General features: G+C 39.0%; 1 protein-coding gene across 1 annotated transcript in view; it reads right to left on the reverse strand.

Annotated features, from left to right (window-relative positions):
* Positions 1-26992, reverse strand: part of CD109 (CD109 molecule) — a gene marked incomplete at its 5' end in the record, with an annotated part of 76713 nt that overhangs the window by 15045 nt on the left and 34676 nt on the right. Inside the window, 18 exons of the mRNA XM_010138796.1 lie at positions 1927-1992; positions 2077-2232; positions 5678-5868; positions 6970-7135; positions 7668-7896; positions 9212-9293; positions 12089-12265; positions 13046-13190; positions 14806-15024; positions 15238-15351; positions 18096-18213; positions 18977-19112; positions 19636-19696; positions 20140-20214; positions 20966-21118; positions 23879-24055; positions 25520-25582; positions 25671-25772. Of these exons, the coding sequence (XP_010137098.1) occupies positions 1927-1992; positions 2077-2232; positions 5678-5868; positions 6970-7135; positions 7668-7896; positions 9212-9293; positions 12089-12265; positions 13046-13190; positions 14806-15024; positions 15238-15351; positions 18096-18213; positions 18977-19112; positions 19636-19696; positions 20140-20214; positions 20966-21118; positions 23879-24055; positions 25520-25582; positions 25671-25772 (2430 nt within the window). The remainder of the gene's footprint in view (positions 1-1926; positions 1993-2076; positions 2233-5677; positions 5869-6969; positions 7136-7667; positions 7897-9211; positions 9294-12088; positions 12266-13045; positions 13191-14805; positions 15025-15237; positions 15352-18095; positions 18214-18976; positions 19113-19635; positions 19697-20139; positions 20215-20965; positions 21119-23878; positions 24056-25519; positions 25583-25670; positions 25773-26992) is intronic.

Below are 26992 nucleotides of genomic sequence, written 5' to 3' on the forward strand. Positions count from 1 at the left end.
GAACACCAGTTATCTGGGAGCACATTTTTTCATGTTTGTACAACAAATCAGGAATTTAAACCGTGGAGCTATACACCCCCAAGGAGCCCTCTAACCACGGAGTCAATTACTAGCTATTCTGAGTGGAAGGTGTCTGCTCAGTCTTCACCAGATATGCTGTTTTGGATGTGAAATTTTCCTGCTGGCAAAAACATAACTGGAACAAATGTGCTTCCACAAAAGGCATTCATTTCAACAAAACAGCATCTTCCAGCAAAAAACAATTTGCTGAAAAGTTTTTTATCAGCTTGCTTGAGAAATTAGTTGACTTAATATCAGGGAGTATTTCTCAGCAATGATTAAGGATATGTAGTCTGAACTGTTCTGAAGCCCCACAGTTACATTCCACATACACACACAGTGAAACCACAGATGTGTGACTGCAGTCCTGCTGAGAGTTCGTTCTTGTCTTGGCCTGCAGGTCTGAAACTAAATTATCCTCTGAAAATTTTGAACTTTGCTGTAAACTTTATTTGTACTTCTGAGAATTAATAAACACAGGACATGACCTGTGGTGCTGTGGGCTTTGCAGACTGGTGCTGAATGGATGAGGTGTATCTCTAGCTGCTGTTCACTGCTGATAGGCAGCTGTGAAGGTTTCTTTCGAAAGGTCTTTTATCCAAAAACATATTTACCAATCACCACCATGCTTTTTTGTTTCCCAGATGCATAAGAACACTGAAGTGAAGGTCAGGCTGGAAGGAACTTCAGATGGAATCTGAACTGCCATAAAAGTTTGAGACTATTAAAGGCAGCCTGAGTTAATTTTTTGCAAATATGACTAGGAGTCTAGTTGGGACTCTGTCTGGTTTCGTGATACACTCAGCAATTACGAGTTTATCTATATACTTCCAATAAAACGTGTGTCTCATGCTCAGAGACTAATATTTCTGTATGATCTGTAGCTTTTCAAAACTATTCTCTTTCACCTGTGTGTTTCTAAACTAGGACAGGACAGGTCAGCAGGGAAGGGAGACCCATTAGTGGTCATATCAGATCAGACCCAATACTGCTGCCTTCTCAAGTGGTATTTGACATAGGTTAGGGAAAATCTTGGAGGTGGAATTGATTCAGAACAATCTTTGTTATGGAAGAAGAGCAAGCAGCTGGAAAGGTTATTTACAATTTGGTAGTTCTAAGCACAGTATACACTGATCCTGGATTAGTTTGTTCAGATATAAGCAAAGACATTCGAATTTATACTACTGAAACAGTTTTCTGTACGACGGGCAGAGGGGATCACTATACCTGCTTCCACTCTTTGCCATGCCCCCACTTTTGGCTGATGCTAAGCATCTATTACTGGCAGTTTGCAGGATTCTTTGACTCCGTCTTTCATGCTATTTCAGAGCAGCGTAAAAATTGCTGGAGAATCTGGCCGTAACACTCTTATTTTTAGCTTTTGCGCTATTGTATTCTACTTCAGTAAAAGGAAAATAACTCTAATAACTAGCTGTGCAATCTTGTTCTGTACTAATCTGTGCCTTACCATGATGTACCACAGGTTCCCAATGAAGCATTTCTGACTGGTCCACATGCCTTTTTCACTCTGACCTTTGTGTACCGCTGCAGTCCTTTATCTTGATAGCAAACAGGCACTGCATTTCTGCAGGAGGACAGGGCTGCTTTGATACGACTCTGGCCCATGGAAGTGGCCCCAAACTGTCAATCATCCATCAGTACTTAAAAGGCCAGGCCATCAGACAATCAATCACATGAATATGTCCATTCACGCAATATTCGGTTTACAGCACTCTTCAATTAGTAAAGTGCTTTGGCACTCATTTAAGACATAAGGTTGTTCTTACTAACATGTTTTATAAAGCTTTTAAAATACACCTTTCTTATAGAGAGCACATCTTTAGCAAGAATAACTGCACTGCATACCTGAAAGACAGCAAATCCTGTTCCCTCTGCTGCTACTGTAATTGTCATTGGTTGCGCAGGGACAATCTGAAAGAAAGATGAGTAAAACAGTATTTTCAAAGTACTATCATTCAGACAATTTTATGAGAGTATCCTTGTTTTCTACAGTACCTCCTTGGTCTGAAGCAGAAAACGGTTTCGAGTATCAATTGAAAATGTTTCTGGCGTTTTCAAAGAAGGAGCTGTCACTGTTACATCCATTTCTGTTTTGCCTGCAGTAGTGAGAGTTGCGAATAGACTCAAGGCTTGCAGAGCCACCACTGTGTCCTGACGAGAGAAACAAATCCTTCAGTATTAAACAGAAGCAGACTGCACAGTGAACTACCTGTGTATAGGGTATGCCTTGGGGAGCTCACAGTGCCTGCATGACTCCCTTGTTGATCATGCCACAGTCTTCATGCAGACACCTCCACGTTTCCCTTGGGATTCTACTGGCATGAAGGATACCAGCACAGAAAAGGGATGGCAACACAGGACAAGTTAGCCACCGTGACGTGCAATGGAGAATGAGGTGTGAACCAGCTAAGGAAGTTTATCTCTTGTACAGGGTGTGTGGAAGACCTGACAACAGTCAGAATCACACACCACACAGACCATGAAGAGAAAGCCAATGAGGAAAGCAATGATACTGCTAGATGTATTTAGTCACAATGCGTGAACTGTGCAGTACTGCACAGGAGATATTCAGCATACCTTGATGAGCGAAGCAAAAGCTATAGGTTTGAAAAACTACTAACAATTATTTTTTTAAAGTCTGAAATCAGTTTTTATCAGACGCCTGGCAGTAATTTCCAAAGGAATCAGCCCAGTTTTTATACTCTATATTTGGTCAAAACTTTTTGTGCAATTGTTTAACCACTACTGCAGAATACGCTTATAAACACATTATCATATATATACATATGTATATATAAATACTCTTTTGTTTAGTTTTCTGTACAACTGCAGGCTTAGCTTTCCAGGTTTTGAACACAGGAAACAGTTTTTGAACATTTGGTCCAGCCCAGCTTAGTGAATAAGAATTTTAATATGCACTATTTTGCAGAAAAAAATATAGTAATCAATTATGTATCTCTAATGTTTCTCAGGGATTTTTGCTGTTTGCATAGCTCATTTTGCACCTATTTTATACCAGTAACAGTGATGGAATTAGGCTTGCAGGGTCAGCATACAGACGTATTTTACTCATTCTTAGGTCACTTCTAGCAAAAAAATTCTAATGTTATAGAAGCTCATTAAATGTGACATGGCAAATGTCCTATGTCTTGGGGTGCCAGCACATGCTGCCTATTCACTGTAAATTATTAAAAACCATTCTCTTTCCCATGTAATGTCCTTGTCTGAGATGACCTGCTTCACTGATTTTTTTAAAATCCAGAAAGATCAGCAGATAAGCAATAGTGTCAAAGTTGCAGATATCTCAAACCACTTCGGCTGGGATCCCAACTCCAGTGCTTAAAGTGATGAGACAGAATAGATGCAACTATTAGGCTACAGGAAGATTTAATAGTCTGGAGTAAGTGGTAGAATTCTTCAGTAAGAGGTCAAGATTTACTCTGAAAGAACGTCTTCAAGTACTCCTTTGCAGAAGACAGTAATGAAGCATCTGAATGATTCTGCCCTTACTTAGCCTACTCATATATTATCATAGAATAGCTGAGACTCAGACAACCAAAAGATTGTCTGGTCCAACCTTTTGGGGGAAAGGGAGCCTAGGTGAGAGCATCTAACACCCCATCCAATTGGATCTTGAAAACCTTCAGTATATGTCGGTTTCTGATGAAGATCTATAGCTTGGAAGCTCAAACTGACAAAACTTCTTTCACATTCAAGTGAATGAAACTACAGCAACCTATTGTCACATCCATACCTAAGGAGCTATAAGCTCTTATTGGATAATCTGATTTTAATCATCCAAAAGCAGAAATATGTCAATTCATTGGAAACCAAAGAATATCTTGAAGTGTCTTTTCCAAGTCCTTACAATTACATTTCTTGCATTTATATTTCTCATCTAAATTCCAAAAGAGTTCAAAATGTCTAGAAATGCTATCTGTCATTGCTGAAGATGACCTCAGAGCTCTTCCACATCACAGGTTCAAATGACTCACAAATGATATGCAGGTGAAAACCAAGAGAGCAAAAGTGACTTTAAAGTAGAAAGCATACGCAAGGCTTTCACCAGGAAACATTCACAGCAGAAGCACGAGGTGCAGTATGACAATGCTTGGTCCAACACACAGCCTGGAAAGTCAGAGAATACGGTCTCAAGCCAGAGTCATAGGTCCCTCTTGCCTCGCCACATGGGCTTTGCAGAGTTTGCTACTCTTCCCTGCAATTTAAATCTACGTTTACATATATGCTAGTTTTTGTATGAATTGTATGTGAAATATGTGCATTTTATGCCCAACCATTAAAAAGCATTAGAAGGCAGAATGCACTGATTGCAAATCCATAGTAAAGTATACCATGTATACAAATTGCAGTGAGTTATCACGCCCTAACTTACAAAACATCACACATGCAAACGGTTACTTTCCTCCTTAGTGTTTAATAATGCATTCAGTTTCTAATGTAATAAACTCATGGAAGGAAGCATTCCAAATATTTTCTTTTAAACCAATCTTAGAAGTTAACAATAAGTAGGGGCCATTTCCACACATTAAAAAAGGCATCCAGAGGGACACTGGAGTAATTTTAAAATGACAATAGTTTAGACTATGGAGGAACAAAAGGATTAAGTTAATTTCTTAACTTCATCTTCAAGGGTAAATGGTGCACTGCTGGATTTTTTGGAGAATAAAGAAAAGCTTTCTCAACTCATTTAGTGATTCAGTCAGCTTCTTCAAATAATAAGCAAGAATTAACACTTTAGAAAAATGCTAGAACCTCAGGGGAATCAGGCCGGTTCTTAAATTGCATTCTATTTAGTAGAACTAATTTGTCTCAGATTAATACCAACAAATGTTTGAAATTAATAAAGCATAGCCTGCACAGCTTGGTACCAAGCAGTATGATGAAATGCAACACTTTACTGTGACCAGCATTTGTAGTTAATTTAAAAGCTAGGTTAAACTAATGCTTCTGGATGCCAGCACAGCTTACAAGATGTGGTTTCAATAACATGGAAACCTCCTGCAGATAATGAAGATCTTCCAAATTTCATGGCTCATCAAAAACCTACGCAATAATGAGGACAACGTACTTCATTAAGTTAAGACCAACTGCCAACAGAGGCACTAGGTTAGGTTGTTTCTCTAAAACTTACTCCCCTTTCTTACCTTAGTTAATAGCCTTTCCAAGATTGAGGACTCACATATAGAAAGAATAGAAAGAGGTTTCTCTCCTTGGAAAGAAAGTAAGCACAGATATTTATCATGCTTGACTAGAAAATCTGATTATTTTTCTCTGGGCAACACTTCTTAATTTAATTTTTTTTTAACTATTATTAATACTTTATATAATCAAGATGACCTTCTAATTCTGTTTTTTATTATAACTGCCAAAATTCTAAAACTGGCAGTCCAGGTTTAAGATGCCAGTATCACAATGAATGCAAGTCTGCATGTAAACAGGCTGTTACAGCAAAACAAAAGTCGGTAATTATTATGTAAAAAACCCTAAATGGTCTCTTTTCTCTTTTTCTTTTTTCTCTGTTAAATATAGTGCTAATTTAGAAAGTATAACAAAATGCCTTGAGTCAAGATATTACCTGAGTAGATGAAAATCCCCCAAGGTGATTTCTTTGCTGACTTAACCATTTCATGATAGGAATCCCCTCTGCTAATCTGTCTTGATGAAAGTGTGAGAGCAGAGCATATGCTGCAAGTTCAATATCGATGGACCGTGGCTGCCACGAATCAGAAATTTCAGAAGCAGGTGTTATCCAGAAACGAAATTCTTCTGCAAAAGGAACCAATAATAATGTCAGATCCACAGACTAAAGTCTTTGGACTTCTAGGAAACATTTAAGGGAAGCCTCTTAATTAATGCTTGCAGATGGGATCTAACAAGGTTCTTGGAAATTGTTTTAATATTTAGGCGTGTGTACCGTAAAGGACTGACTCAAGCACTTCCTCAGCAGCAGCTGAACCTAGAAGAGTCACTCCTATTGATTTCAGTGATCTTTATATTGATCCTTTTGCTCTTAGCCTGAATAAAGGAGCCCTTGTTAAAAGGTCATCTCATTGCTGGGGTGCTCCTTTCTCTTCAGGACTAAAGACGGCACCTCGGGCAGCATGGCTGCTCACTTGGCTCATTCTTGAGAGAAGCCTTCCAAAAAAGTGACTTACTCCCTTCCCAAAAGCAACTGTCTAAAAGCCTAATTCATTAAACACAGAGGGATACCCAAGAGGCATTGTTTCTAGGCTACAAGATTAATTCTGTCAGCTTTTTCAAGAGGAGATTTACTGTTTTGAACCAAAAACTTCCATTTCTTATATTCCATGTGGTCTTCCCTCAAAACAGGGAACAAAACTCCGTCACACTGAACTCGGAAGAGAGTTCATAGTAAGATGCTGGATCCCTACAGAAAATGCGACAGACCTCTGCATTGTCTTACAGAAAGTCCAATCCATTAACTTTTCATTCCAATACATATTTTCATTAATTGCCACCCAACACCTTCCTGATCTATCCAAATGACTTTGGAATAACTAACCTCATCCAGCTTTCTTTAACCAGACTAATCTTAGAGAACACATAATAACACAGGAAAACTCTTGTGCTCTTCAACAGCATCATGGTACTCCCATCAGGAACATGGTAACTGAGACTGAAAGGTCTAGCTTCGCTGTGAATTGTCATTCACTTATGGACACTTTTCATTAAGGATGTCTTGGAAGTTCTTAGCTTATTCTCTCTATCATACTCAAAATAGATTTGCATTCAGAAAAAGGATTCTATCAATCTCTAATCCTATATACAGCTGGAGATACATGATAGGTAATTTTAAAATTGACAAAAATCCATCTATACAACTGTATAAAGACAGTTGTCTAATACCTTGGTGTTCTGCTCTCTGGTTCAGTACATCCAGTGCTTCCTTTGCTTTTGTACTTTTTGCCCAAGATAATGCATATGACACAAGTGCCAAAGTATAATTATCCGAAATGCCTTCTTCTAATTTGTCTTCTAGAAAGTTTGTAGCACTCTTGATAACATAAGCGTGCTGAAAACAAAGATCATATTGAAGAATATGCAGAGAATAAAATATATATTGAAATATAATTTAAAATAAAAATTTGTACAGAAACAGAAACATTGCTATCACCAAGCAACTATCAAGAAATACTTTTTCAGAGTTGCAGGCACAAACCTCAAAGGCAAGCCTGTTGATGTGGCACATTAAGAAATGTGAGTAATCTCTATGAAATCAGTTGGAATGACTTAACATCTCTAAGGATAGTTCCCCCACCCCCTCACCCCCCCCGTAAATTTCTTTGCAAATTCTTGGATTAAAGCCATGACAGTTGCTAAAAGCAACTGCCTTTAGATTTTGCAAAGGCACGTAAAATTGAAGGACCTAAGAGGACAATTTCATATTCCCTCAGGTAGATCATGGAAGTTTACAAAAATCAGGTTAAGTTTTGTCTCTGTTCAGATTTCTCTCTGTATCGTTAAACTACCACGTGTTTGCCAGGTACTGTGATAATTTATGAAGTGTTCCAGTAACTACGAATTGTATTTATGAATTCCAATACCTGTTTATCAGGAAACCCTAGGAGGGATGACATGACGTAAGCTGTGAGAGTGACTGGATTATTGGTGCCTCCTTGAAGATCACTGTGTAACACTTTACCAGGTTCACGAAATTCTCCATTTAATTTCTGATGCCGGACAATCCATTTAGCTGTATCCATGAGTACATCTTGGTCAATATCTATGAATGGACGAGCTTGAAGGAAACATCTTAATACAAAAGCTGATAACCTTGAGGAAAAGGTTAATCAAATATGATAAAATTAGCAACATATTACAGCTTCTACAGTTTTAGATGATGTGAGAATACTGTGATGCATGAGGTGTCCTGCACACACTTTCCAAGCACAGAGGAAAATACATGCCTACCCAGACAAGCAAGCAGACTGGGATTAATCCAACAAAAAATGAAGCTATGTCCTTGTTCCTAAAGATCACCCCTTTTGCAGCTGTTACGTTTCACAGATAAATGCAGTGTATAGACTCCAACTCTGCCATCACATGGGTATGTTTATTCAAATGTTGTTCTCCAGCCTGCTGCTGCTAAAGTGGCAAAAATTACAGTTTACAAGGTAATGAAGTTATAAGTGTGATGTTAATTATCACAATCCCTGCAACATCATTGAAACAACCTTTGCTGGTTTATGATGAATAATCCCAAATTCTGCTTTGAATAATCCCAAATTCTGCTTTGACTCCCTTCTTGGCCAAAAGCGCATTCACGTAACCTGTCACTGCACTATTTAAGTACCAGAGTTGCCAATACAAATTATCTTAATTTTCCAATCCATCAATACTAAGTCTAAGGCAAATCCTGCTGACGTCAATGACAGATGCCTGCTGACTCCAGGAGTGACTCAATCAGTGCACAGTAACTGGGATGGTTCTGTTTAAAGTTGGCAGTGTGTACCGGCATAGATAAGTTTAATAAACTAACTGAACATGAGCTAGCAGAACAAAGTGCTGGATCTTGTCTCTGTTATCCATCTAGCTGCCACTACTATGCCCACTGCGCTTCACAGGGTGAAATTCAGCACTGAAAATGTTTTTATTTCAGCTGTGTTTACAGTCTCAAAGTAAGGAGGTGTAAGAGGGGTAAGTCGGGCGAATTTTTACCACCAGTAACTGTTCATCCTCTAGGAAATGTTTCAGTCAGTCTTCAGCCTCCTGTATGGAGAAAACTGAAAATCTGAAGCAAGGATGACCACATATCCCTAAATGATTTCAGTCAACTGCAAGAATAATTCATTTTATTCCTATTCTTCATTCCTTTGAGGAAAGCAACACAAAAACATTCAGACCAAGTTATTCTCCTGGCTGTAATAATTCATCACCTTTTGCAAATTTAAAAGCTTTGCTCCGATAATGGCTTTGACAGCATATTATCCAGCAGAATGACCTTAGAGTTGGCCTAAATATCTAATGAAAAAACAGGCAAAATGCTCATACAGCTGGAAATTTTTACCAGCTTCACAAAAAAATTTTAGTTGCAGGGAAAACATCTAAAATACTCAAATTCCACAGTGAATCTGCCAGAACTACTTACCATGTGCTCCCAGAGGGGTCTTCATTTCCAAAAGCACTAAAAGAGCCATCATCCCTCTGGAAAAGGAGCTCTCTTTGGTAGCCTGAAGTGGAAAAGCAGAGATAGGTATTGAACATTTTCCTCTCACTTGGATTTCAGCACAAACTGTATGCTGCTGTGAAGTGAGGCACTTTCTAAGGCTGAGGAAGGCAAAACTTGAGCTCATATTTAATAAAAATCTCCCAAATTTGTAGGAACACACAAAACTGCACAGAAGATGATAAAAAAGCAGGCTAGAGTAACACAAAAGATCCATCTACAAACACAAGCCGAAGCTCCTGCTTCTGTCACCCAAACACGACAGCGTGGCGCAGAGACACATTCCCACACAACTCAATGGCTCCAGGAGCCCAGCAGCAAGCACAGAGCAGAGCAGCAGTTATAGTTCAGTGCTTCGCCGTTTTGGGGAGCTGGAGTTGTGCACCTACCGAACTGTTCTATCTTTCCAGCATAAGGAAAGACAAGCAAAAATTAAGAATTTTCCAACTAGAAGGGTAAGAGTACAGCAAAGCTACAACTGCTGCTGAAAAACAGACCCTTTCAGCAGCTCACTTTCTCCAAGTCAAATCAGAAAGAGTGCTGAAAGAGGCTGTTCTGAAATGAGTGAAAATTTTCACAAGACCTGAAGGTCCTGAAATACTGAGAATGATCAATTTAAATTGTATCTGAGGATTTTTCAGTATCCAGAACAAGTGTAGCTTTCACTAGCAATCACTCAGCTATTTGCTACAGTCTGCATGCTTTCTTCTCAGTGCCAACCCCATTGTAGTCACATGAAAGTCTCCAAACACGAGCGTATCTAGCACAGGAAAACCAGTAAAAATGCTGGAACAGGAGACCTAGGGGCTGTGAACCACCACATTCATCCCAATTGACAATCAATCAGATGTGAAAAACAATACTTCAAATGTCAACACGTACAAGTGGAAAGGCAAGGAAAAGATGGATCCTATTAGGAAGACATACACTAGTACTCCCAGAGGACTGGCTGGAACCCAAGAGATGCAGGAGGCTCACTGAGCAATGCTGAAAGAGAAGGGCATCAGGATGGCAAGGACTTCAGAAATATCTGAAAGACTAAAGGGTCTCACATTTCAAACAGCTTGGAAACACTGCTCAAAGTGATTGCTTGCTTTGGGTCTAGCAGCAAAGTTTTCAGACTAACCAGGATATTTTTTTTATTTCTGAAGAAGTTATTTCAAGATGTGATCTGTCATCCCCACAAATGAAGGAATTCTTTTAAAAGGCAACATTCCTTTTGCTTTGCCTTTGATTTAGGTAAATTAAAACTAACAAGAGAAAGATCAAATAGCAATCTCTGCTGGGTATATGATCCCTTCATTTCACAAGCATTTAGCCTTAAAACTAATTACATTTACTTCACATTACAAGGTCACTTTTTCTCAAATATTTCATGAATTTTGACATGTGAAATAATCTGTTTTAAACCAAACTTCATGATAATCCTTTCAAAAACTGAGCTTATATAACTTACATCTCAAACTAAAAATAAATTTCAGCTTTAAAATTATAGTTGAAATAAAATCAGTGCAACATCTGAAATCAATTGTTAAAGAAAAATTAACAGAATGTTTTTTAGATTGTTGTTCTTTTCTATCTTGATGTTACAAATACTTCAGCATACTTATTGTTTTGGCTTCTCCAGTGTTAAAAACATGCACTTAAATTCAAAGTCCCGGGAAAAAGTTAAGTGACACAATGCTTTGTATATAAATGACATTTAATCCTATAATTTTCGCTTGCTTTGAAATAACTTTAATACACCTCTTACTGGAAAACTTCAGAAAATCATGGTAGCAAAACTCAGGCTTCAAAGTGTGGTAGGTTGCTTACAAACTTCAGAATAGCTGTTTAAATAACACATCTCTTCCCCCACATCTTACTTTTCAACTAAACCATGTAGTAGGAAGGGTTTGGAAAATGACTTAACTCCTTTTGACAGAAAATTGGGATCTTGATGAAAAGAAAACTTTTTTTGAGTTGGTCTTTTCCAACAGAAATGTTGACAACTTAAAAAAACCAAACACTTGAGAATAAACAGAATTTGGAAATGTCACGGTGCCTTAGTAGGGCTGTAGCTCACACAAGGATGGTCTCATTCCCCTCTATGAACCAGGCTTTCAACCTGCAGACTGACACATGGCAAGCACGGTACATTGCAGTGAGACACTGATCCAAAAGGCACAGAGGAGAAACTATGTTCTCACACTTGGTGATGCCCTGGAGTATTCCTGATTAAGATACCCAATAATTTCCAACTAAAATTTTCCAGCTTTGATTTCCAGCATAGAGTTCATTCTGACCAAGTCTAAAACTTGGGTGGGAGAAAGCCACCAGAGCAGACGCCACTCTTGTGAGCTCTACAAGGACGTGGCAGGATGGGGATGGTATCACTGAAGACAGATACACACGTGTGATGAATATTGTTCACTCTGCCCACTGACTAGTTTACAACCTCTGTGTCTCAAGCAGAGAGGTTGGAAATGTTTGCTCACACATGGTTTTATCAAAGGAGAAGTAACAACCACCCAGGAAATTCATATGAATTACCTTCTAAAATGCATTTCTAATCTGGAAAAAAAAAAAAAAGGTGACTATATAAAAACATTTTTTTTCTGAGCAAACTTCCACTTGTAAACAAAATCATTTGCTGTTTAATACTGGTAGCCCAGAATAAAGAGGAAAAGAAAGAGATGGGCTTCCAGTTCTCATTACACCAACAGAGCAGTATTTCAAATACTAAATGCAGTGTCATGGATATCTTTTTACTAGTATCAGTTCTTAAAAATCTAACACCTTCTTTTTAAGCATACAGACCTTTTCTCATAAATGATACAGCTTTTGATTTAATATCCTCTCTCAGCTGCCTGGTTTTAGTCAGGTATTGCAAAACATACACATTTGGAGCAAAATTGATCATATTCTGTTCACCACAGCCATAAGGCATCTTAATCAATGATGACAAACCATTGATAGAAGGCCCGAGTAAGTCACCTGAAAGATAAAATTTAATGAAAATAAAGTTTATTGCAAATAAATGCATTAAAAAAGATACAGAATATATTTAATCCTGGGAAATGTTTCAGTAATGCTATATATTTGAAACTTCTGTGTTTCTTCTCTCACCCACAGTTATCAAAGCCTACACGTCACAAGAAACAGCAACCAGTTGAGTTACAGGTTTTATTCTGCAGAATTAAAACAGGACGCTAGCAAATTTTGCAGGACCATCCTTATTAAAATCTGACTCCTTCACTAACTCAAAACTAATAGTCAATACCATAACATTGTAAATTAAATAAAGGAATAACACACTCCATTCTTAAGGTCTTCCTATGCTCAGTCTAATGTATGATGATAAATGATTTTCAATTAATGATTCAACCTATTAACATAGCAATTAAGTAAATATTAATGCAGTTCCCTAAAAACCTATAAAGCAAAAGCCAGACTGGGCAAAATCTGTAAGGGTCCTTCAGCAGGGGCTCTAGTAGAAACTCTGGCAAAGCCTGTTAGGGTAGCTCAAGTGATTACACACTAGCCTCCCTGCTCTACTTGATAGAGTTTACTACTTCTAGTTACTACTGGCAACTGCTCTGTTCTTTAAAAACCACCTATGCCTGCAGTGCAGAAGATGCCAGCAACTGGATTATGGACACATAGATCTTAGATACCGAGTTCAACAAAAGCCCAGCAGGCAAAAAGTTATTTAAAAAAAAAAATACAGCCTCCTAGTAAATAATAATGATGGAAACAGAATAAAATAATCCTTACCAACAGCAGTGACCTGCACTCTCTCACTGCCACTTACAACATCAGAAGGAAAAGTGAAATCCAAAGTTTTTGACATTGCCTGTGGCTTATTCCCAGTCAAATCCAAAAGGACTGTCTGAGAATACGTTTGTTCCAATCCTTCAGCCTATCAAAATAAAGACAGATTATTGTAATCTCCAACAGACATTGTTTTAGGACAGGAGTTGTGTGCTTACTGTACTGAGGGATCTAAAACACTGTCCGGTATTTTGTGGTGCTTGTTAACACATCAAGAACCCGAGCTATTGGCCTGTCCAAAGTGAACACAGAAGTGTTTTACTTGTAAAGATCTACATCCATGATTTGATTTTCGAGACTACACATCAACAACAAAAATACACCCTCAAAGTCAATGAGAGGGTCTCTGATTCCAATGAGCTCCATGCCAAGCACAGAACTCTGTGGACGAGGACATGCCAAGGCAATCCTACAACCTGTCATACACAGAGTAGGTACATGACCGTAAAGGTTTCATTTCCTCATATATGCAAAATCCCTTGAGAAAAATCATCCTTGAAGCAAAGAAAACAGACAGACCTCTTCCCTCAGCCCACATCTTAGTCGAACATGCTTTTATGTTCCTCTGCGCAACAGCTGAACTTCAACAGAATGGGCAGTAAGCGGCTCCACCTGAAAACTGCTCACAACCCTACAGAAAAGAGCTTTTAAGTGTTCTATAAGAGAAGCTGAGAGGGCTGGGACTGTTCAGGCCCACCAACTTATATATATACTGGGCATGACATCAGTATGGTATCGAATATCCCATTGGCTGGTTCAGTTTAGCTATCCTGGCTGTGGAAATTAACCCTATCCTAGCTGAACCTAGGATAAGCCTGGAAAAGAGAAGGCTCTGGGGCATCTCATCAATGTATATTAACATCTGAAAGGAGTATATAAAGAAGACGGAGCTAGGCTCTTCTTATTGGTGCCCAACAGCAGAATAGGAGGCAATACGCACAAACTGAAATAAACTGCTTTCCTTTTAAACATAAAGAAATACTTTTTAAACTGTGAACATGTTCAAATGCTGGAAGAGGCTGCTCAGAGAGTCTGTAAAGGCCCTGTCCTTGAGGATATTAAAAACCTAACTGTATATGGTTCTGAGCATCCTGACATAGTTGAACCTGTCCAGAGCAGGAAGGTTGGACTACTCCCTTCCAACCTCAACCATTCTCCGATTCTATGATCATAAGTGCTTATTTTAGGATGAATGGATGGATGTCTACCTCCTTCCACTGAAGTGGAGCCTAACATGAATCAAACTTAGATGTCCAAAGTTAGGCAAGTCTTATCAGTTTCTAGTTTATCAGAAAGTCTGGAGGCTAAATTTCCACCACTAGCAAAATACAGAAACGTTCATATAAAATAGGCTTTGAACTAAAGCCAGACATAGGGCAAAAATGGCACTCATAGACAACACAGTTATTTTGTCCACTCTCCACAGATTGTTAAGCTAACCAAGGTTTCACTGACACACAAATAGGTTTCACCTCGCCTTCAGAAGCATTTGACACACTGTTGTAGAACAGATCCATGTGTTCATTCCTGGAAGGGAATCTAAAGAATTTTAAAGGAGAAATGATTTTTAAAGTATTTTCTACTTAAAACCACCTGACCTGAAACCACTCTTTCAGAGCAAGAGGCAGACAAGTAAATCAATTTGCCTTTTTGCTGCACTCTGTTGTCTATTTTAGGGACAAGCCAAACTGCAGACTGTTCACCTTCACTAAAACTTTCTGGATGATAGCATCAGAAGCAGCAGATGATATTGCTGTCACTTTGATGGGAATCTCTCCCAGCTGTTTCGGCTTGATTGGGAACTGAACAGTTTTCCCATCTTCACTTGGTACAGATACAGACTGTTGACTTTCCGTAGCATTTATTTCATTGGATGTTAGAATAATTTCAAAAGCATCGTTCATATCCAGGATCACAGTAACCTGTAAATACAGCAACATGTGCAGTACAAAGTGTTAATTTTGGAAAACTGCTTTCATAAGCTGTCGCCTTTATTGTGTATAGAGAAATAGCTTTATGGTCCACCCACTGAAGAAAATATTGAAGTTCTTACAGGAGAAAGATATGGTCTTCATCAGTGATGAAAACTCTCCAGTGTCAAGTAATATTCAAGTAAAAAGAGACTGCTATTTTACCTCAGTTTCCTCCTTCAAATAATTAAAGATGTTCACTTCCAAAATGAACTGCTCTCCTCTGATCACCGAGTATGGAAGGTTCAGGAAAATGAAGAAAGGTTGAAAAGCTTCTAGCTGCAAAATAAAATCAGCAGTGAACTCCTGCAGTCAGATACTAGCAAGAAAATTACTATACAACCTGTCTTGTGATCCCTTTTAAATTCAGAAAACAAAGCACATTTACCTGCAGTCTGCAGTTAACAAAATGTAGTACTGCAGGGCTGAAGCAGAAGCCAAAGATGCTTCTGGTCATTAGCACCTTTGTGGGAACTCAGCGGCACAATTCGGGTGAAAGCTGCTGACAGTTTTGACAAGAGAGCTCCAACAGAGGTATCTGAATTAGGACTAAGAGTCTATCATCTAGCAAGTTTGGAAGCTCTGATCTGACCTTAATGAGATCTCATTAAGGTAACCATGAACTGTTCTGAGTGCACAGGTAATGGATGATTAAAAATCTGTCAGTTGCCCTGTCTCCATGTCAATACAGAAACACATGTGGGACTACAAAATAACTCTCTCAAACTCTGTAATTCACCAACACCTTAGAATGATATGTTATTTTGTAAGTTTAATCTTGGCATAAGTTCTTTAGTTGTATTTCTAAAAATACATCTTTTCTTAATTAAAAAAACCAAACTGCAGAAATATATACCAGCAAGCAATTACTTTTATCTGCAAACAGAGGTTTTGGGATGAAGTCTTGGCTCTAAGAAGTCAGTGATAAGCTCTCATCAAGCTGAATGGGATCAAAAATTCGCTATTTATGCACATCTGTACAGTAAGAATGGCTGAAGCATGGTATCCTTTATTACTGAGCTGTCAACTAAAAATGGCTTTAATTTTATTTTCATTTAAAAAAAAAAATCTTCCAAGTGTTCTGAGTTTCAGATCCAAAAGTCCCTCAGCTTTCTTTCTAGCTAGTAAACATTCCAATATTTTCTTTTTAAAACTGAAGTTATTTCCTAAAGCTGTCTGTCAAAAACTTCTTTAGACATTAGGGAAGTTCTGATGGAGAATTTTTTTGTTAGTTCTTATTCAACCTTTTCCCTATGTACTTATTTTCTTTGTCTTGTTTTTCTTTTCTCCAAAACTCTTGCAATTCTAAAGTTCTACACTCAAGAATATTCTGGTATATCACTATAAAAAATGATACAGTAAAATGAATCGACACTGAGCAGTAGAACTCAAATACAAACAAGATGCAAAGCAGTAAATGACATTAAGCATGCAGATGTCATTTATTCCCTCATTACGTTTTTTATGCATTTCTTTTATTTGCCTCTCTGTATGGTACTGATTAACGTGTTTCAGCCATATGGAACTCTAAGTGCAATCTAAACATCCCAATGAGGGTGAAGAACTGAATAATGCATGTTGGTGATTATAGTCAAATAATAATCTCAACATCTGTTCTACCTGCAGCCTTCTCAAATTTGAGGATGAGAGGCCAAGTATATATTTTCATACAGTTTGAATCAGAAAACTATTCCTCTTTCTGTCCCATGTCTGCCAAGCCGAGTGAAAGAAACGAGAACCATGATTCCAGTCTCAAAGGAGAGCTTTAGCTGCAAAATCCAGATCGGGCTCCAAATTCTGTGGTGGAGTTATGATCAGGATGTTCAAAGCGCACGTTCTGTGTCTGGTGTAGCACCGATTATGAAATCTGGACCTAGATCTCGTTTTGGATCCAAAAGTTGTTCCTCCCCAAGAATCTGAGAGCAAGAGAACTTAAATAGCTAAACGGCTGTCTCCAAGCTTTGCTTGCACTAGTCCTGGCATCTATGGATGCCTTAGTCCTGGAAATCTATGACCCAGTACTACACAGTTTCAAACTTCCTAACCTTAGGCACTTAAGTGGAGTCATCTCAGTCATAGTTTATCTAAGATTTTTACATATGAATGGAAGAAGACAACTACCTTCAGAGTATCAATGCATATAAAACACCAGTTAAATGATACTTCAAAAAGTAATTCCTAATTTAAACAGTCTAAGTAACTCTAAGTAGCTGTTTCCATGCATACAGAGTGAGCCTATGACAACTGCACTTGTAGGTGGAGAATCTCAGGTTAGAGATCTAACCTGAGGAGTGCTGAATTTGACTTAAATTGCTAAACACTCAGACACCTGGATGAACAAGAGCCTCAAGAGACAGGAAGTTGGCAGCAAGAAGCACCTCATCCCATCACTGACTCTCTGGGTCCACTCTGCTCCTCAAGCTAAGTCACTCAAAAAGTAGCATCTATGTTTAGTCCAAGGCTGGTTTTGACAGATAAATGAAAGCGAGACCAGAAATTAGTCTTTAAACAATTGTCCCATCCTCCCTCCTGGGTTAAGCGTTAGCAGAACAGCACAGTGGCATGATCATTTCAGCAGACAATGTGGCTCTCCTATCCCAGCCACCTCTTCCCAGACAGTCTATGCAAACCTCCCTGCATGCACCAGTAACTCACGAAAAGCCCTCTTGGCAGAGCCAAGAAAACATGAAAACACACTGTCCTTGGGCTGTCATTCTCCCTTTCTACATACCAAGATTCTGAAGAGGACACATCCTGAAAGCGCTCTAACAAAAAACCTGCTCCAACAGAAATAGGCACCCAAGTATCTGTGTGATGTCTGAGATGTTTACACAAGCAGGAAGCTGATACAGTATCACATATGTCTTCAGCGATGATGTTTTCTCTACAGTTTGAATACAAACGGCCTCTCGATCCCTTTATTACTATAAGGAGATGGCTGCTGTTAGAACTAAAATACAGCTTCCAGTAACAGCCTACAGTGTTACCAGCATTTAAAGGACAACTGTCCAGTGCCATGGTACCTCCACCGGAGCAGTCATCACTCCAAGCCCGCTGTTTTCAGATATCACAAAAGCACTGGCTACCCAGGATGTGATGGTATCAGGTACAGTGACTTCCATTGTGATGTCTGTGTCAGATCTGATGGTAGAAGGAGAAAGCTGATTTTCAAAAGTATCCATTTACAGTCATCAGAAGTGAAAATGAATGTTTAAAATGCACCAAAAATTAAGTCCAAGCTCTTAGCAGGAAAAGCTGCTGATCATCTGATTTCTTTTCCTAATCATTTAGAAATATTTGCAATGGCATTAAAATTATCCAAAAAAATATAAATTATTTTAAATTACATGAATTGAAGGTGATTACATGGAATCATGTTACATATTATCAACTTTTACAGATCCTTTAAAACAATCCCAGGTGACAGTTGCTTCCCAAACTTCTCAGCTGTGAACGAATAGAACATTTATGCTCCACAACAGAAGTCAGATTTCATCATCCTTAGAGAGTTTGAACCACTCATTGAATTAGGTGCAGAGAGGAACAGATTTCCCTTTCTGGGCTGATCACCATCTTCTCATGTACCATAGAGGGAAAAGACTGGGTCTCCTATCTGTTATCTCCGCATTTGCAAAAGGAATCAAGTTTCTTTTGTCTCCAGGATTTTTATCTAGTTTCTATTGAAACGACAAGGCCTTCAATCAGGCAATGTCCTATTTTGCACAGTTGTACGATGCCTCATTAGGTGGGTCTCCAATCTCACTTGTGGCCTCTAGGTGGTGGCAGAATATAAATAATACTACATTTTTAAGGAGTGTTCTTCAGCACCAGTGCAGAACGCTACTAAAACCTAAAATAATAATGGGCAGTGTAAATCAGTTTCTACTTGCTTCTAATCTTATACCTAGTTTTAGTGTCGATCCAAAGCCAAGTCTCTGGAAAGTGTGTCCTCACATAGAGATTGCTGAAATCAGGAGGTCCATTTTTAGATTCTGACATATAATCACCGAAACCATCCTCTATGGGTACCATTCCACCATCTAAAAAAAAAAAATATTGTCTTACCTTTGATTATCGAGGTTTAAGGAAAATCAAATTAACACAGTTAAGAAAAGTCAATACAGTGTTTGGAGTATAATCTATTCCTTCATTACATATGGTTACAATAATCCATTACCTTTTTTTTTTCTTGCTTGTTCATTTTAAGAATAAAAGATGTTTCTTACAAGCTTAAATTTCTACATGGCCTTTCTGGACTGCCTGTGGAACTGGTGTAATATGGCTACACATGACAAACCACCACAACATATATCAGCTGGAACAGCAAATAAAAACTTCATTCAGACAGGACTAGTATCGCTCAGGACAGCAGCAAAAAGGATGTTTTTAACATACTACTCATATGCATTTTGTATGTCTTGAACCTTGGAAGTGGTCATGGTTTGCAAGACTGGAGGTAGCCTGTAAGAAATGCAGTAAGAGCAGCTTATAGGGGCCCCAAACCACAGACTTCCTCCCCCACTCAATAAATTAGATTTGGCTACTTTTATTTTTATTACTTACAAGGCAAATGTTCCTTATCCTCCTCAAGAATTGCATCAGTTGATACCCAAAGGCTGCACTTCTGGATAAAATGTATACAATATATCTCAATACAGGACATTCAGGACATTAACAGTGCTTATCAATTTCATTTTCTTTATTTTTAAGAAAATAAAGTCATCATAATAAAGCAATCATAGAACTAAAGCAAGTAAGAGACAAGAATGAATAACACTGAGATAATCTGAATCTCAACATTGCCTTAATGACTGAAAACTTTTCAAAGGAAAGACAATATTAAGCATAAAGTAATCCCTATTTATTAAAGTATAAACATATTTCTTTGCCTTCAGAGTATTTACATACTGATAAATTTCACAGTTCAAAACCATATAAGCCATGAACACAGTACATTGTCTACTGTCCCAAAGTTCATTTAAAAGGGCATTTTCTCCTCTCAAATGATGTGAAAATCACCAAGCAGTAAAAAAATCCAGCTTAAAATAAAAAAATTTTTTAAAGTACCTGAAAAACACCAAAAGAATCTCTGACCAGCGGGAAATACTGCACTGTGCTGTATAAATTGAGTTCATGGAAGACCTTAGAAAAGAACAACAAAAAAATAACATCCAGAGAGTGAATGCAATGTCACATTTGTCAGAACTTCCACTGTTTAAGAGGCTAATTCGCAGAGCTGTATCTCAAACAACAGCTTGCTTAGTTCTCACATCAAAGAAAAAAGAATCCATGATAGGATGAAGAGGATTAGGCTGCATGATTAATGGAAGAGTGACCAAAACTATATAAGCCTAAAATAGGAGCCTACAGACCACTCATATTCTATGGCACTTAGGCTATGTCATTTGAACACTTTTAGGAGTGATGTAAATTGTCAACTCTTTCAAATTGTTGATGCACTAAAGCTTCTGCAAGTAAACGGAATTCAAAAAGATGAATAATTTATTCTGCTCTTCAAAGAATAAAATTTTCTTTATCTTGTATTACTAATTTTAAAGAGTATAAAGTACAAATCATTCAGGAGTTTTTCTGAATTGTTTATCTTTCCTGAAAGAAGGTGCCGAGTCTAAACCGACCAGTGTAGCAAATGGAAGAACAATGAAGTATTAATTGGAATTGGAAATCCTGGGCCTATTACCTTGTAAGCCTTACAGTCTTTTCCGATCATGTTAATAAACTACTTGCAGAAGTTAAAAATATTTGCATAATTAAGGACTAAAAATCCTCCCCAAAGAACATAACTCACATAAACAGCATATAAACTGTAACATTTCCATAAACACACATCTTTCCTACACACAATAACAAAAATACTTTTTCACCATTTACTTACAGAATCTTCTGTTATGTCACTACTTTCTCCTAGAAGCTTTGTGCTTTTATCAACAACTGCAAGTCCAATTACTGATCCTGGTTCTGTGGTACTGATTTTAAGGGAGACCTTGTCAGATGGCTTGACCTTATCTTTGCTCCAAGATATTTTAATCTAGAAAAAAAGTGAAAACCAGAACTGGTTTAATTTTTCAGCGATATTTACAGCCACTAACAACTCCAGGGAAGCTTTTTCTTAGCTTAAGTGGCTATAATTAAGACTCTAGATTTGCTTTTCCTAGGACCTTTGGGAAAACGCTATGGCACTCATTTTGCTCTCTTGCTCTTCCTAGCTCATCGCTTCCTTGGACTGGTGGGAAGTCAGCATTAGGATCCATTGTCATTTCAACTAGCTGTTACTATACAAGCGGCAATCTCCTGAGCCACAAGGATACACCAGTTTCTACAGCCAAGGGCAGTAAAAGAAATGCACAGGCTGTTTATCAATGCACAACAGAGCACGTAACAGATTTAGGGAACAGTTATTCTTGGGAAAAAATCAACCCTCAAAGATTACAACTAAGTGTTCCACAGTGAGATCAATACAGAAAAGCGACACATGTAATAGGTGCATGGAAAAAGAAGAAGGAAATAAATCACTATGCCTTCCCCAGGATACTCAATAGAGGAAGGGTCATCTGCTGTAAGGTATTTCTAATGCATCCCATCTCCATTGCATCAGATGACAATGCAGCATTTCTATTTAAAATGAACATGTTTATTCTTTTCCCTCATCAAAACACCACTACTCAAAGACTTGAGATGGAATTCAGCTCCATGCTTAAGTCACGTACATTTAGCCGTTTATGTTTCAGTTCAGTGTTTAAGCTCCTATTACACAAAGAGTCAGAAGAAATAATGGGAGATTGGATAGCAGTTTGGCTCACCATGAAGCGTAAATCCAAGTGGTGGTGACTTAAAACAGTTCTACAGGTTTTACTGACTGCAGTGGCTGTGGATGGGATTCAGTTACATAAATACTGGCACTTAGTGCCTTTTGAGATACTCAAAGGCATCCAAGACATGTCCAGTGGTGCTGCCAGACTGGACACATAACACCCTTCGGGAGCAGGCACTGAAGTCGCAGAAGAATAACTTAAAACCACACTCTTTTGGGGCAACTGATTCTGTGTAAACTGAGTTTAGACACATAACTCACATACAGAGATGAGACTCAGTCACCTGAAGGCACTTGGAATGACTTGAGATATCCCACAGCTACTGTCTGACCCTCAGCTCCCATTCCAGGTCTCCAACAGAACCTTTGAAACATCCGCTCATCTCATAATAGCATCTTGACTACCGTGTGGCCTCTTGGAGGACACTAGATGTCTGTGCTTAAGCAACTGAATCCTGACCCTACATGTAAATACATGTATTTAGACATCTGAATTTACAGCCCCATCATACCCTTCCTCTGCTAAACCTGTGTAATGACAACTTCCAAGCCCATTCAGTATAAAAATCACAGAGCAACAGCAAACACATGATGTGCTTCACTGTAAATGGGCATCAGACCAATTCATGCAGAAAAATGGCTTGTTTCTAGGTACACTGTGGCACTGCAGAACTGTATATTTTATTTTACCAACTCATTTACAGAAATGAAATGCTTGGCAAGGCTACAAATTAGAGAGAAAGTAGCTTCCCACAGTACCGAATTCATTTCAGTGGCTAGAGTTGAAATGACAAAATGGAAATAGCTTGAAATTTTGAAGCCTTTGAGATCAGTTCTTTCCTTATCTTGCATTTTTCCACTACAGTAAATACAGGTGGGTTGATATTAAATTCTCATAATTTATCATCTCAATTTTTCACCCTCTCCATATATACACTAGGATCATGTTTCTCATCCATAAACTACATTTAGTCAAACTGGAATTTTCAAGATCATTGCTACAAAACAGAATGCAACCTTATTTGTGGGACACTGCAATCAGGGGAAAGATTTCAATTTGTTTCCAGAAGGCTGAAGCAAACCATTATGCCTTCCTCATCGGAAATATCTTTCTCTATCTATCCTAAAACTCCCAAGTTTCAACTAAATTATCTTATCTGTTTTCATCAGACACTGGTACAAAATAACCATAAATGGCAAATGTGCCTGCAGCTGTCTCACCATTCTGCTTCTCCAATTCTTTATGCTCATATCCTGAGTTTGGAGAAATCATTAAATGAATGGAGAAATTTTTCATGCAGGAGTGAGACAAACAGCCTCGCTACTGATATCTGGCTATAAGTGTTAGAAGTTTTCATAGGAGAGGAAGAATTTGAACCAATCAAGAGCCTGTGGGCGGTCTCACCTCTAAAAAGTCACAGTTGAGGCCTTTATTTGCACAGAGGACCAAATCTCATCCTGGTAAGTAAGCTGGAAAAATCAATTCATTGCTGCAGTAGTAGTTTTCCCACTCCTCTTCAAGCTTTTTTGAGTTAAAGTACGCACAGTGACATGAGACACAAACACTGGACACATTCACTGATGACACACTGGGGACAATGTGACCACTGCCTGGCTAGAACAAAGCCTTCTTAAATGTTTACAGTTCCACACTTGGAGCACTTATGAGTACCTTTCCACTATACTGGCCAGAGCTATCTTCGGCTCAATAATTGACCAAACTATTAAAAACCAAAGAGATGCTGTACATCTGTTTATGTGGAAAATAGAGGGCTGGTGAAAATTTCTTCCAGATATGCAATGGCTGGACCCTAACCGCACTGTATTATCAAAAGTCTTTCCAAGGACTTACACAAACCACAGATAAGATCCTCAGTGAGGAACTGTTTACATACACAGTGCTATGATTTTAAATACGGTTTACCACCCAACAAACAGACAAAATCATGGTCTCAGACTCAAGTTCAATATAGTTACCTTGTCATCTAAAACAGGCTGAATGGGGACAGTGAGAGCATCATTTACAACCACTCCAAGCTCATCAACATAGAATACAAGTATACATGCCAGGGGAGCCCAGGAATTTTCTGGTGTTAAAGTGAATGTTTTTGCAGCTTTTGTGCCAAAATCCATAATTTGTTCCTTAGATAACACCTGCAAGGGAAAAATGAAACACATCTGTGTCTCAATATGTCATAAATTCTGCAATTCCTTCTACAAATAGCTGTTAAGATATATACAGCTGTGATTTTTTTTTTTTTGATTAAGCAGTTGACCAGTTCTATGAGACTGGTTATGGAACAGGTGTGTAATATAATATTTAAATACTAGAAATAGATATTTTTCCTATGCTTTAATTCCTGTATCACTATGGACAATTAAAGAACTACAACAATGAGCACACAGCACAACACATGCTATGAGAACATAAAAATACAACAGTAGTACAGCTGGGTCATGTGGGTCATCTATATAGCATTTCAGTTTTGATCAACAATACAATTCTAAAAGTCTCTCAAACATACCCACTCACCAGACTCTAGTTTGCACCATGGGAGTATGAACTGGGGCTCACTAACATGTTCTAGTTAAAAACAGGCATTCATTTTACCAGATCAGGTTAGAGCTAGTCTGAAGGTACCTCTAAATACCTGGTGTTCAGGCCCACAGCATTAACCTTTTCACTCTAAATCTGTTCCTACTGGACCATACCATGTACAAATGAAGACAGAGCCATGAAGGGAAAGGTCTGCATGGACTTTTTTTTTTTTTATAAATCTTCTAGAGACTGTTTCTATTTACGAAAATACACATGAATGCCCACATTTTATACTGTTCTAAGGTTTTTCTTATTCAGTTTATTTTTAAAGTCTCTGAAAAAAAAAGAATTGTAGTTGTGATCATTATGGTATAGACTGTGCACAAGATAGGCATGTGTTAAGGACAGGATTGGAGGCTGATGATAGTTCGTGTAATAAACCCCTCAATGCTGTAAGATACATACAGTAGCCCAGCCATTAAACAAGCCATTACCCAAGCCATTTATTTTAAAACACTTCCTATGAAGTTCCCTTGTTAACAAGGCCACCCTGCCCACTGGACCACCTGTTTCCTCAAGCAGGCAGGTCTGCTCCTCACCCTGTGCCTGCAGGCTCAGCCCTGACAGTCCTGAATCTGCTCACAGGTTCCGCCAGCCCTCTGCTTCCACCTGCATCTGCAGGACCTGCTGGCAAGTCCCACCTTGGGCAGCTCCTGGGACATCCCTGACCCTTGCTCCATCACAGGTGCTCTGCACAGTCAGAGACAGTATTCCTCTCACAGTTGCACCTTGTCTCACACACTGCAAGCAGAGGTAACCCAACACCCAAATCAGAGATGCACTTCTCCCAGAGAGTGCCTCCTTACAGCGCCTGGGGCATTTCTGCTAGGCAGTAAAATGGAGCTCTTTTTCAAAAATAATCATCCCAGTGGAAAGGAAGATTTTGGGCCACCTCTTTCACAAAACACAATAAAAAATGCTGAATTTCTAATGTTCAATCACATTCTACTCATTTGAGTATTTCTCAAGTTGGTAAAAGTCATCTTGAATTGTCCCCATATGTAAAACAAGTAACTTACCAGATAGTGGAACTCTCTCACCGGCTTGTTGCTTGCAATGCTCAGCTCAAAAGGCTTTCCGGCCTAGGAAAACCATATGATTCATACAGATGAGTATGGAACATGACGAGTAACTTGTTCTTATCTTGACAAGTTTTATCTTAGACTGTACCTTTATATCCTGGCTCTTTGTTTTAACCTGGAGATAAGTCTGGCTGGGAGAGCTGAACACATCATAAACACCTATGTCAGTCTTACTGCTGAGGAACTCTGCCTGCGAGACAATGCATAACAAAGCTCTTAAAAAACAGCAAAAATCTGTGTGATGTTCACATATATGATACTGTTTACAAAAGCATGGTAGCCTAATAATTACTGAATGCCTTCTTTGCCTTCATCTTTAATAGTAAGACCAGTTGTCCCCTGAATGCCCAGCCCCTTGAGCTGGAAGACAGGGACAGCGAGCAGAATGAAGTCCCCATAATCCAAGAGGAAATGGGTAGTGTCCTATTGCACCACTTAGACACACACAAGTGTATGGGGCCAGATAGATCCACCCGAGGGTTCTGAGGGAGCTGGAAGATATGCTCACCGAGCCACTTTCCATCATTCATGTGCGGAGGGAGGCGAAAGATATCCTCCCGGAGCCACTTTCCATCATTCATCAGCAGTCCTGGCTAACCAGGGAGGTCCCAGTCAACCGGAAGTTAGCAAATGTGATGCCCATCTACAGAAAAGCCTGGAAGGAGGATCCAGGAAACTACAGGTGTGTAAGTCTGACCTCAATGCCAGGGAAGGTTATGGAGATCATCTTGAGTGCCATCACACAGCATGTACAGGAAAACCAAGTCATCAGGTCCTGTCAGCATGAAAGGCAGGTCCAGCTTCACTAATCTGATCTCCTTCTATGACATGGTGACCTGCTCAGTGGGTGAGGAAAGGGCTGTGGACATTGTCTACCTAGACTTCAGCAAAGCCTTTGACACTGCTTCTCATGGCATTCTCCTAGAGAAATTGGTTGCTCACGGCTTGGATGGGCATACACTTGGCTGGATGGCCAAGCCCAAAGAGTGGTAATGAACGGCGTTCAATCCAGTTTGTGGTCAGTCACAAGTGGTGTTCCCCAAGGCTCAGTATTGGGGTCTGTTCTCTTTAAAATCTTGTATGAGGGGATTGAGTGCACCCTCAGGCAGTTTGCAGATGACACCAAGTTAGGTGGCAGTATTGATCTGCTTGAAGGTAGGAAGGCTCTACAGAGGGATCTGGACAGGATGGATTGATGGGCTGAGGCCAGTTGTACGATGTGCAACAAGGCCAAGTGCCAGGTTCTGCACTTGGGCCACAACAACCTCCTGCAATGCCACGGGCTTGGGGAAGAGTGGCTGGAAAGCTGTACAGCAGAAAAGGACCGGGAGGTCTTGGCCAACAGCCAGATGAATAGGAGCTAGCAGTGTGCCCAGGTGGCCAAGAAAGCCAACAGCATCCTGGCTTGTA

The sequence above is a fragment of the Buceros rhinoceros genome, unplaced genomic scaffold, assembly GCF_000710305.1.
Source record: "Buceros rhinoceros silvestris isolate BGI_N320 unplaced genomic scaffold, ASM71030v1 scaffold3966, whole genome shotgun sequence".
Lineage (NCBI taxonomy): Eukaryota > Metazoa > Chordata > Aves > Bucerotiformes > Bucerotidae > Buceros > Buceros rhinoceros.